This window comes from Leptodactylus fuscus, chromosome 1 (genome assembly GCF_031893055.1).
Source record: "Leptodactylus fuscus isolate aLepFus1 chromosome 1, aLepFus1.hap2, whole genome shotgun sequence".
Taxonomy (NCBI): Eukaryota; Metazoa; Chordata; class Amphibia; order Anura; family Leptodactylidae; genus Leptodactylus; species Leptodactylus fuscus.
In genome coordinates, this window is record NC_134265.1 from 53,994,386 (window position 1) to 54,007,513 (window position 13,128).

General features: G+C 41.4%; 1 protein-coding gene across 1 annotated transcript; it reads left to right on the forward strand.

Moving 5' to 3' along the window:
* The first annotated feature begins 1,195 nt into the window (after positions 1-1,195).
* Positions 1,196-12,123, forward strand: GCNT4 (glucosaminyl (N-acetyl) transferase 4). Its single transcript, XM_075270734.1, is given in 2 exon segments — positions 1,196-1,221; positions 10,749-12,123. Coding segments are annotated over 2 exon segments (1,344 nt in total). The 3' UTR covers positions 12,067-12,123.
* Positions 12,124-13,128: the final 1,005 nt, after the last annotated feature.

Consider the following 13,128-nt stretch of genomic DNA (forward strand, 5'->3'; position numbering starts at 1 on the left):
GAACCAGGCCTTAAAGTAGACTATCAAAATTGTAAGTGGTATTTGATAATGTTATTTTATCTTTTATTATAGATACAGGATATACATGTGTTGATTCATAGAAGTCATACTGACAAAACTGTATATCAGTCTGCTCAGCTCCTCCGGGGTGTAAGTACAGGGTAGCAATCTGTACCAGACACTGGAGCCTCAGGGGGCCCAAAGGCCGCTCTGTAACATAAGAGTACACAAGTATTATAGAGAGCACATAGTAAGTGGGGGCCCTATTACAGATTTTGCATTGGAGCCCAGTTATGCCTCTGCTCTGTATCACGTGGCCTATAGATCATACTGTGACATGTTCCCTTTAATAATGTCATTTTTGTTATTTTTCACATAAAAATGAAGCTATACTTTCAGATTGCTAGGCAAAACTTATCTTGTCTGACCCCTATATAGAGTACATATAGATGCACTTTGTGAAGTAGTAAGGGTATTTTTTTCTGCTGTATAACAGACTGCTTCTCAGTGACAAACAGGCATGTATACGTCCTAGGTAATCATTCGGTGGTATATCTACTCCAGGAGGTAGACTCTATGGGGGCACTTATTAACACCATCTAAAAGCAAAACTGTCTTAGTTGCCTATAGCAACCAATCACAGCACAGCTTTCATTATTGAAACACAAAATGCAAATTGTAAGTTGCGCTGTGATTGGTTGCTATGGATGACTAAGAGAGTTTTGAGTTTAGATACTAGCATGTCCTCATGTCCTTTTAGGGCATGTTGACATGGTGGAAAATGAAGAGGAATCCGTAGCAAGATCTAGCAGGACGCTTCTTTTTTTCCACATCCTGCTGCGATCTCTGCCTCCCATTGATAAAAATGAGAGGCGGATTCTGGGAGGAATCTGCTCCAGATTCAGGGGTGAAAATTGTCCCCAAATTCGCAGCAAATTCCTCCTTGTAAACAGCCTTATTTTCAGCAGAATATATCATGATAGCTGTTTGTGCTCGAGGTGTATGTGATGTTTGGGTGGTCAATTTAGGGGGAAAAAAGAATTGGAAGTCAGTGAAGTTATTAACTCATTACAGGGCTGAGACTGGAACAATTGTCATAAAGTGTATAGAAGTTGTTTTATTGAATCTGTGATGTGATCTTTATGTTTCAGATCCTGCCATGAACTCATCAAAACTACTATTTCTCTTCCTAAAGATGGTCCATAGTATCTAAGCACCGGAGTAAGTATGCCGCAAAGATTTATTTTACAGACTAGGATATTTTTTCCTTTTTAATTGTCTACAGATCTACATATGTTTATGTTTGTGGGAATACCCCTTTAGGGCTAGTTCACATGGGGCTAGTGACCGCGGGAAGCGCGTCAGGATCAGGACCAAAATGCGCCTGTCGCGGCTAGCCGCAACTTTCGTGGCTTCCCGCTCTGGAGTAGGCCCAAGTGAATGAACATAGTCAGGAGGGATTGTCTTGATGCGGATGTGCCGTGGCGGAAATCCGCTTCAAGAAAGGGCAGCTCGCCTCTTTTTTTTGTGAGCGGGAACAAACCGCTAGCGGAAAAAATATCACTAGCTGTCTACATAGACCTCTATTGTGAGGGGGCGGATTTTGAGGTATATTCCGCGCCAAAATCTGCCCCCTCTTGTCCCGTGTGAACTAGCACTTAAATTTCCATTGTAAAAAGTGAAGCCAGTGGAGGCAAAAAGGGGTGAGGTAGTCTCTAGTGTGCCACAGTCTCTTCATTCCAGTGTACAGTGGAGTTTTGGCTTAGTTGCTATAAGATGGATAAGAGCACACACTATTTGGGGTATTTTCATCTTTCATCATATGCAATATCACCATGGTTTGTCATAACATTATAGAGGACCTTTCACCACCTCTGCCAAGTACAATTCTTTGCCTCATTTAATAGCTGCTGCTCCACTTATTCCTGCACAGTTGGAATATGTTCTCTAGCCCCCACCATTCCTGAGCTGTAAGTGCTAATAGCTTTGGTGCCTGATATGCTATTTAGGCTCTGTTTTGTGCTAAGCACTAGAGTTGGTGGAGGTGGTGAAAGGTCATATTTATGATTGGTAATTCACTGCCTCACCCTGCAGAAATATACGGTTAAATTCCAACCCAACTCCTCTGCTGTGATTGACATGGCTCAGCCCTGATAATGTCACCACAGCTGCCGGACTAGGACGTAGTGATGTCAATCACAGCTTAGGGGTTGGAGTGTAGAGAGCTTGGCTTTTTTCGTTAGCCTCGCACCCCTTCTTCACATAAAGGGCCTGGTTTGCATACAGAATATAGCTGATAGTGGCAGTGGAGTGGTTGCATAAAGACACTGGAGAACAATTCATGAGGCACTTTGAGGCATTAATGGTGGTTTTGGGAATGAAAATCAGCTGACAGGTTCCCTTCAAGTAAGGCCAGTATTATTAAAAGAAGTGCATTAGAGATTTGCTGTATAAGCAGTTCCGTTAAGGATGAGTTGTGTATTTCTCAAGTTAGAGCTATAATAAAATACTTGAGAAGAAGATCAGATTGATGTCAGAATATATCTCCCTTCAGGTGGATTGTTTTTTACTGTATGCTTGTTGTCTTCCTGAAGATTGAGTACTTTGACACTTTGCATAAATCTTGTAAATGAAACTACTGGGATTATGACAATATGTCTCAGCTTACATATGTATGATTGGTTAAATTTACATACTCAAATCCATTGCCATAGTCACGACCTATAATGCCAACTGTATCGTGTGTATTTATTTTCTATTGTGTTGACATCTAATATTTTAGTCTCCATAAACCTAACTATAGTTACATAGAATAGCATAAGCACAAGAAAAGAAAAATCATACTTTAATTATATTAGAGTACGGTATTTTACATTTACTTTAGTGTATTAGGGGGGGGGTTGCAACAGTTGCAATTATTACCAGGCCCTGGACCCTTTGAAGGCCTTAAAGGTCCCTCTGCTGCATAACCTACATTACTAGTCTAAATGGCCCAGTGTACGTAGAGTCCTCATTACAGATTTTGCATTGGCCCTGGAGCTTCATGTTATTCCTCTGTATTGATGTGATATAGATTTGTCCTTGGTTCATCCATTTTGTGTTTTCTCAATTGACAAAACTATTAACACATCTATTTGTGAAAGCGTTCTTAGTTTGCAGCGATTATTTACAAAGTAAACCAATAATTTCTATATGCCATCAGTCGTGATATATTCTGAATTCTCACAGTGACAGAAGATTTGTACGTGGCAATTCAATAACATGTACAGCAAATACTAAAATCTAGCTCTGACTATTTCAGCAGTAATACGATGCAATGAAAGCGCTCTACACCTAAGAAGCTTACTCCTAGCCAAATTCTGCAGCTGAATGTTGAATCTGATGTAGACCTGCGGTATTCACTGCACATACTTCCCCCACATGCTTGTAGGCTGGAAAAACACATTGGGCACCCTTCCTTAATGAACTGCCTGTGCTTAATGTAATTACTTCCAATGAACTGTCTAAGGGATGATGTTAATAGTCTAAGTGACTACACTGCTGCTTCTATAATGTAAAGGAAATGATTTGGTGGTAAATGTAATCTCAGCAGAGCAGGAATAAAATGTTTCATGTTCCCATTTGCTTTGGAGAAATCGCAGTCCTCTGATGTTTACGTGGAGCAAGAAAAGGGAACGTGGCCAAGATCTATTGCTATAGAGAAGTGAGGAAGGCAGCCGGCAGTAACTCAGCAATTATTCACCTACACAGTCGAGAGCTGTGTGGAGGCACGATAATATATAGATGAAGCTAAATGAAAAATAAGACCTACTGACAGATCGTGAGGCCTCAAGCAAGCTCGGGATGGCTTTATACATATTCACAGAATAATCTGAGGCGTAGATAAGACACCTCTATGACACTTTAGGGTATGTAGGAGGGAACAAAGGTCAGAAAATGCAACTAGGCAACAAAGAGTAAAATATACATTGACAATCTGTCGTACTGCAGCGAATACACACCCAGCTATAGACATGGAGGTCATTTTCGCGCCATAGATTTCTTTACATATACTTGCCTGAAGTAATAAGAAATGTGTCACATACCAGAAGTGTAGCTTGAAGTCCTCTATGTAGCTAGGCCCCCACCTAACACCTAACGTCACTTCTGTCATATGCTGGTTGATACAGTAGCTTAAAGGGGTTATCGGGTTTCTAAGATTGATGGCCTATCCTTAGGAAAGGCCATTAATATTCGATCTGTAGAAGTCCGACCCCATCACCGGTACCAAGGCAGCGCTGCAGTACCTACACTCGCCGCTACAGTTTGTATCTATCCTAAAGACAGGTCATCAACTTTAGAAACTGGATAACCCCTTTAAACATTATATTCATGTTAGGTGAACCTCTCAATTTCAGTGGGAGGACCAGCAACCATTTTCAGGCCTCACCACTCGTAGAGACATTAGGGCCTCATCAATGGTGGACACTGAGGCCTGAACAGTCAGATTTACTAAATTTGTCTAGTGAATGCCATACATCATTAAAATAATGAATGAACTATGTTGCTAATAACGTATAAGCAGTTTTATGAAAATTTTCAGACAGTTCCAAACAAATACAACAATGCAATATAAACTCCATTACAGCCTTAAATATATGCATACTTGCCAAATTTTAGAAACTACCTCCATGCATGAAAGGATCAGTGGCACGCTTAGTGCACCAAGTCCATGCCTCCTGTTTACTTGCCATGCCCCTATTTATAGGACAAAAAAATGTGGACAAAAAACGACAGCATGTTATGCTCTCCCTATATTACACAGAACTGCTGCACATGACCTCCATATTTGATTCCTGAGAAAATTTATGCATGGCCCCTCAGCCCTGTCCATTTCTCATTTGGCCCAACTGAGTCTCCTTCTGCCCCCACGTAGTAATCGTGCCCATCCTTATGTAACTGTGCACTCTTTGATGGTCTCTCACAGTGTAATACTGTCTTTATTGGCCTTTCACAATATGATGCTCCCATAGTGGCTGCTTACATTTTAATTATCCCTTAGTGCCCCTTCAGAGTATAAGGCTCTCTTAGTGCCACCTCAGGGTAAAATGCCCCCTTAGTGTCCCCTAACAGTATAATGCTCCCTTAATGTCCTCACATAGTATACTTACAGCTTGCAACAGGATTACTCCTTCCTCCTCCTCCATTTAGTAGTGCACAAAAAAGAAGGAGACATCAGCACTGCCTGACATGGGGAGGGAGAGAACCACCATTAAAGCACTTCACTCGTTCCTTGCGCCATATTCATACTTGCTATCAGTTAGCACAGGGATCAAGTAATGATGTCCTGCGTCTGACCAAACTGTGAGCTTCATAATTTGATCTCCAGTCTATTCCCTGACATCATATGTTGAAGAGATACGAATTTCAACATGCCCAATCCCTTTGTTCTCCAAGATTTTTAATGGGCTTATTCCCCTCTTCCCTTTCAGTACATGTGCTAAGCGAGAATGTATTGGGAGTAAGGAGAGATTAGCTGATGATATAGCAAACACTGAGGCAACAAATATCGATCGTGTATGGTCACTAACTGAAATATTAATGAAAAAAAACCCTGGCCATAGGTATCCAGTTGAGACTGTACCTTATGTACCTGCTGTAGATACACTACTGTTAGTAATATCTTCTGACGCTGGGTTCACACTAGCGTCTGATGTCCGTTCTGAGGTTTCCGTCTTCTGCAGATAGAAGACGGAAACCTGTTATGCTGAGTCCGGCCGTGAGCGCCGGTGAGCATTTTATGCTCTCCGCGGCAAAACCGTTCTTTTTTAAACCGGACACAGAGTACTACATGTTCGACTTTGTGTCCGGTTAAAAAAAAAAACAGTTTCGCCGCGGACAGCATAAAACGCTCACCGGCGCTCACAGCCGGACACTTTTCAAACCCATTCAAATGAATGGGTGTGAAAGATGACTGCAGGTTTCCGTCTCCTGCCCAGTTTTGTGCAGGAAACGGAAACCTGCAGAACGGAGGCCCGGGCGCAGATGTGAACGAGCCCTAAGTGTACTTGGTTTTTTTACCTGATTCTTTATCAGCAATGAATGAAAGGACAACCAGCCTAAAATCGAGCCTGCCAACACCTGAGAGGATGATACAAATGAACACACTTGAGGTTTCCAAACTGCCTTAAGGCATGACCTATACTTTCCCATCTGTCAGAGATAAAGGCCTTTCTGTTATATTTAACATGTTTAACTTTTCTTGAGCACAGCAAATATCACAGACCAAATTATCAGAGCAGAGCGGAAAAACAGGAAATAAATAGCAGTTTGTCAATTTTGGGCTTCTGGTTTGAGTCATTTCTGCTGCCAATGTACAATCTCGCCTTAAGAAGCACAAAGTTGACTACTGTTATAGGATGAAGTCTTTTCTGCCTAACCACTATGGTATCTGATCTCTTCTTACCCCTTGAAGCCAATGGGAGCTCACCCAGCCACTATACAAGGCACAGAGCCAACTGCGTCTGGCTCCATTCACTGTATAGTACACAGACAGGACACACCTTTGAACAGTTGATCGGTGTGAGGGCTAACTGTTAGCCCTACAAGTCCTACAATTAGATATTTGTGGCCTCTCCTAAGAATAGGTCATAAATATAAGAAAAATAAATAAATAGACAATCCCTTTAATCTGACTTTGTAGGCAATCGTTTATTGGCAGTTTAAATACAAAAAACTAAAATAAAAAATTGGTGTATGTGTCAACAAATTTCCATATCTGTTGCTTGGAATTGTATAGCCGATGCAGCATACCCTGACCATAATAGCTGATGCTGAGAGTAAGGGTCCATTCACACGGAGTAAACGCATGCTCATTTTGGTGTGTATTTTTACATGTGTGAAAAAAGGTGTTTTTTCAGGCGTGTTTTTTTACACGTGTAAAATAACAGAAAATGCGGCAAAATGCACCTCGCCTATTTTTACACGTTGTGAAGTGGAGAGAGGTATAGTGTGGGAGAACCGCTATTTTTCCCCAAGACTGTTGCAGTATGCACAGGCGTTTAGCTTGTAGGTCCCGGACTGGAATAAAAGTTCGGGCCAGTCCTGCAGGGCCATCCACTCCGGGCTTGGGAAACCGACCAGCAGGGCTTTGTAAGTCGCACAGGTGGGCTAGTTAGTGAGAGAGAGGAGAGAGACTGAAACACGCACTCAACCAATCTGGGTAAGCTCTGCCAAAAAGGACGCTGTTAGAGGGCTGGGTATGTGTACCCCTTGTTTACTTGTGAACCTTGTTTTTTAGGAGGTCAGCAGTAGGCTGACCCCCTGGTTAGTGAGGGAATAACTCGTTTAGTAAGCCGCCGGAGAGGCGTAGGGCTTTATTTTCTTTTGTTTGCTTTGACATGCTGAGCAGCACTACCTGTACCTTTAAGCTTGTCTGCTGCAATAAAGACTGCTTTTGGGAAAGAAACCAGAGCTTCTGAATCCCCCGTACATCACAACGTGTAAAAATACACACCAAAATGAGCGCACATTTGCTCCGTGTGAATAGACCCTAAGAGTCGGAGAAGCCAGAGTTGTGCTTTCAGCTGAATTTCCATTCATAAGGAGTTATCTTACTGACAGCTCTATAGACAAAAGACTAGGTACGCACATCCAGCGATCCACAGTAATCTAATGCAACAAAACGTACACTACCGTTCAAAAGTTTGGGGTCACCCAGACAATTTTGTTTTTTCCATGAAAACTCACACTTTTATTTATCAAATGAGTTGCAAAATGAATAGAAAATATAGTCAAGACATTGACAAGTTTAGAAATAATGGTTTTTATTTGAAATAATAATTTTCTGATTCAAACTTTGCTTTGGTCAGAGAATTCTCCATCTACAGCAATTCCAGCATTGCAGACCTTTGGCATTCTAGCTGTTAAATTGCTGAGGTAATCTGGAGAAATTTCCCCCATGCTTCCAAAAGCCCCTTTCACAAGTTGGATTGGCTTGATGGGCACTTTTTGCGTACCATAAGGTCAAGCTGCTCCCACAACAGCTCAATGGGGTTGAGATCTTGTGACTGCGCTGGCCACTCCATTACAGATAGAATACCAGCTACCTGCTTCTTCCCTAAATATTTCTTGCATAATTTGGAGGTGGCTTTGGGTCATTGTCCTGTTGTAGGATGAAATTGGCTCCAATCAAGTGCTGTCCGCAGGGTATGGCTGTCACGGCTATCAGGGAAGCAGGTAACCGTGTGCAGAAATCTAAGGAAACAGGGTAAGGAAAACTGTCCCTACACTATGGCGGCTATCTAATCCCTGCCTGCAGGTGTTGGTCAGCTTACCCGGGCTAGCCCCGGTCCTGACAGCTACTCACTCTCTGAACATGAAGACCTGAACAGATAGAAAGGGAAAAGGGCTACAAGATACTAGGGTCTGGAGTTCTAAATTTGGGCACCCCTAGCAAAATGATTACTGCAAGCCAAAGTGCTGCGAACTAGATGAACTTGGCGAACTAGCAAGCCCAGCATACCCACAAATGCACAACAGAGACAAAACGCAGAAAGGAGGAAAATGGTGAGGAAAGGTGTTACGGGAAACCACTAAGACAAACTACACACAAGAAGTCTCTCACCACTACCCCCAGGCTAGCAACTGCAAAACTCTAGAAAAACCTCTAGAATAAGGGCCAAGAATTAGCTGCAACTACAACAGAAACCAGCAAGAAATGAAAGGACAGCTAGCCTAAAATAGAGCCTGGCAACACCTGACAGGATGATACAAATGAACACGCCTGAGGCTTCCAAACTCCAGCAGACAGTAAAGAGGCACGTAAAAGAGAGATGCAGAGACTAAACACAACCAGGCAAATAGCCACAAGGCAAAGAGCCAACCAGGAGGTAACAAGACGCCAGTTCAAATCCTGACAATGGCATGGCATTGCAAAATGGAGTGATAGCCTTCCTTATTCAAAATCCCTTTTACTTTGTATAAATCTCCCACTTTACCAGCCCCAAAGCAACCCCAGACCATCACATTACCTCCACCATGCTTGACAGATGGCGTCAGGCTCTTCCAGCATCTTTTCAGTTATTCTGCTTCTCACAAATGTTCTTCTGTGTGATCCAAACACCACAAACTTCGATTCTTCTGCCCCTAACACTTTTTTACAATCTTCCTCTGTCCAATGTCTGTGTTTTTTTGCCCATATTAATCTTTTCCTTTTATTAGCCAGTCTCAGATATGGCTTTTTCTTTGCCACTTTGCCTGAAGGCCAACATCCCGGAGTAGACGTTGACACTGGCGTTTTGTGGGTACTATTTAATGAAGCTGCCAGTTGAGGACCAGTGAGGTGTTGATTTCTTAAACTAGAGACCCTAATGTACTTTTCTTGTTGCTCAGTTGTGCAGCGGGGCCTCCCACTTCTCTTTCTACTCTGGTTAGAGCCTGTTTGTGTCCTCTGAAGGGAGTAGTACACACTGTTGTAGGAAATCTTCTTGGCAATTTCTCGCATGGAATAACCTTCATTTCTAAGAACAAGAATAGACTGCCGAGTTTCTCATGAAAGTTCTCTTTTCTGGCCATTTTGAGCGTTTAATCGAACCAACAAATGTAATGCTCCAGATTCTCAACTAGCTCAAAGGAAGGTCAGTATTATAGCTTCTGTAACCAGCAAAACTGTTTTCAGCTGTGCTAACATACTTGCACAAGGGTTTTCTAAACATCAATTAGCCTTCTTACACAGTTAGGGCGTGTTCACATCTGCGCCCGAGTCTCCGTTCTGCAGGTTTCCGTTTCCTGCATGAAACTGGGCAGGAGATGGAAACCTGCAGGCATTTTTCAAACCCATTCATTTGAATGGGTTTGAAAAGTGTCTGGCCGTGAGCATTTTATGCTCTCCGTGGCAAAACCATTATTTTTTTAACCGGACACAGTCGGACATGCAGAACTTTGTGTCCAGTTTTTTTAAAAAAACGGTTTCGCCACGGAGAGCATAAAACGCTCACGGGCGCTCACTGCCGGTCACAGTCTGAAACCTGATAACGGAGACCCGAACGCTGGTGTGAACCCAACGTTAGCAAACACAATGTACAATTAGAACACTGGAGTGATGGTTGCTGGAAAACTGCTTCTATACAACTATGTACAGTACTGTAGATATTGACAATGAATATCTCCAGATTACAAATTGCCATGGCCATGCAGGTACTGTTAAGGATATAACTTTGATCGCTGTTAACAGGCAAGATGATTCATAATCATGTACAAAAAAAATCTGAATAAAACATGTACAATGAGAGAATAAAAACATTGGAAAAAATATGTTTCAGTATCTGGTTTAAAGAAATCTAGATAACATCTTTTAGAAGTATTACAATCTAAAACGTTGAGCCAGAGCAGAATACAAAATAGTGTACCTTTCATCCTGCACTGCTATACTACATGTTGCTTGAAGATCTCAGTTCTCATACTTTTTATTTATTAATGAACAGTCCAGTTATTAATTCATTGCTCTTGTTAGATTTGTAGCAGGTGGATAATGAACATTTCCCTTGACTGGAAGCACAAGGAGATTTTCTGGCACCCTGGGATGCCTCAGTGATATTTATGAGACAAGTTAGTTCAAAGTCTACCCGATAGCCCAGAATTTCATAGTTTGCAAAGTTATAGGGACAATATCAATAGAAACTCAGACAATGCTTATGTATTTTTTGATAGTGTTTAATTTTCCATGTCACGTTTGCTGAGTTCCTTACATTTGACCTATATTCTTTCAGAATGAAGAAGTCGAGGAATTGTTTGCCATGTCTTCAACGACAGAAGGTCGCCATTTTCTTATTCTCCGTATCCTTGCTCTGTATTTTGAAGCTTTTGAATGTGGAGTTAATATTTCCTAGAACTGAAAGTTATTTTATGGAACCCCATATTTTTTCTTTTGTTACCAAAAATTCCCTTTCAAATGATGCTACCACCAATATCAACTGTACGGCCATATATGAAATGGAACCCATGGAGATTGGGAAAAGTTTACAGCTTAGGAGACGGCGTATATTTGATCTCGAAGATTCAAACGTTGTGACAATGACAAATAATTGCGAATCCTATAAAAATGTGCGTCACTACCATGACAAACCTATATCACAGGACGAGAGAGATTTTCCCATAGCCTATTCACTGGTTGTCCATAAAGATGCCATAAATGTGGAACGCCTTCTGAATACCATATATAGTCCTGCTAATATCTACTGTATACATTATGATGAAAAATCTACTTCTAATTTCAAGAAAGCCATGGAAAACCTAGCCAGCTGCTTCCCCAATGTTTTTATTGCATCAAAACTTGAGACAGTAATTTACGCTCACATTTCAAGACTACAAGCCGATCTTAACTGCTTGTCCGATTTGCTGAAGTCACCCATGCAGTGGAAGTATGTAATAAATTTGTGTGGTCAGGACATGCCACTGAAATCCAATTACGAACTCGTCTCAGAGCTGAAAAAGCTTAATGGAAAGAATATGCTGGAGACATCACGACCGACAGATATTAAAAAAGATCGCTATACCTACCATCATGAGATCCGGTATGTAGTGAAACTTGATTATGTGCAGATGCCAGTCAAGACTTTTACTAAAAAATCTCCGCCACCTGAAGGTATTGAGATGTATTCTGGAAGTGCCTATTTTGTATTAAGTCGTCCATTTATTCAGTATATTTTTGATTCACCGCTAGTTCCAGAATTTTTAGAGTGGAGTAAAGATACATTTTCTCCAGATGAACATTTTTGGGCAACACTAAATCGGGTGCCAGGTGCACCAGGGGGAATATCAAGGACAGAAGGGGATGTTACAGATCTTGATAGCAAAACTCGACTAGTAAAATGGATGTATCTTGAGGAAAGTCAGTATCCACCTTGCACTGGAACTCATGTCCGAAGTGTCTGTATTTATGGGGCACCTGAATTACGATGGCTCCTTCATTCAGGACATTGGTTTGCAAATAAGTTTGATCCGAAAGTAGACCCGGTTTTAATCAAATGCTTGATTGAGAAGATTGAAGAACAGCAGAAGGAATGGGTTATCTTGTCATCCCAATGACTTCCTATGGATGCTACTTATGTCTTTCACCATGAAGCATAAGGGACTTTTTCTTTAATTTATGTTTAATTTAATTTTTCTAGCCATATTCCAAAATAATTTTGATCACTGAGGAATAACTACTGTTATCAGAATTGTTAAAGAATTATTACTGTTTACACTATGGACGCTTGAAGCAAACCTGCCAAGTGAATTATGTTGCCTTATCTGAGAGTTAGATATCATATGGAGACAGAAGGTGATGTCTAGTTATATAGGTTTATAGGAATTGTAGCAGGATTTCTAAGTAAAAAGGAGAGTAAATCCTGATAGAATTCCTAGGAGAGACAGTGAGAGTCCAGATAAACCTGCCCACATAACAATGATAAAAAGGCTCCCTGCAGTAGTCTGTGGATGGAGAAGGCTGTCAATCTGCTCGTATGGACAGAGTAAGGCTAGGTTCACATCTGCGTCAGAGTCTCACTCCACTGCAGATTCCGATAAAAATTGACAGAGAGAAATGTCCTGCATAGACGAGTTTTCTCGCAGCGTTTTTATGCTGAAAAAACGGTGGAAAACCAACATACCCCATTATAACCTACAGGGTAACCTCTGTTTTAGCAGACAGGCTCTCCATTGATCGAGTCCCCCAACGGGACCGAATGACAGAGAGCCCAGCGTTAGTGTGAACCTGGCCTAAGCAGAACTCTTGCATTCTTTCCTTGTCTTGTCAGGATTTACTCTGCATTTTGCTCAGAAAGCCTGCTCCAAATCCTATAAACCTATATATCACAGAGTTCAGCTTCTCTGCCTCCGTTATAATCTGTTCTCAGATAAGGTAGCGGAAATTGCTTGAATGGTCTGCTTAAAGCTACATTTCATATGTTTTGTTTCTTGCTTTTTTCTCAATATTTGCAACTGTCTAAAATAAAAATGGACCTTTCTGCCCATAGCAGCCAATCATAGGACAGGTTCTATACTGTCCATGTGATCCACAGGCAGCACACCGTCCAATTGATTTTGATGGGCATATGCAGATGTGCTTTTTTTTTTCTATGGAATTTGGTCCATCGGAAGAAGAAT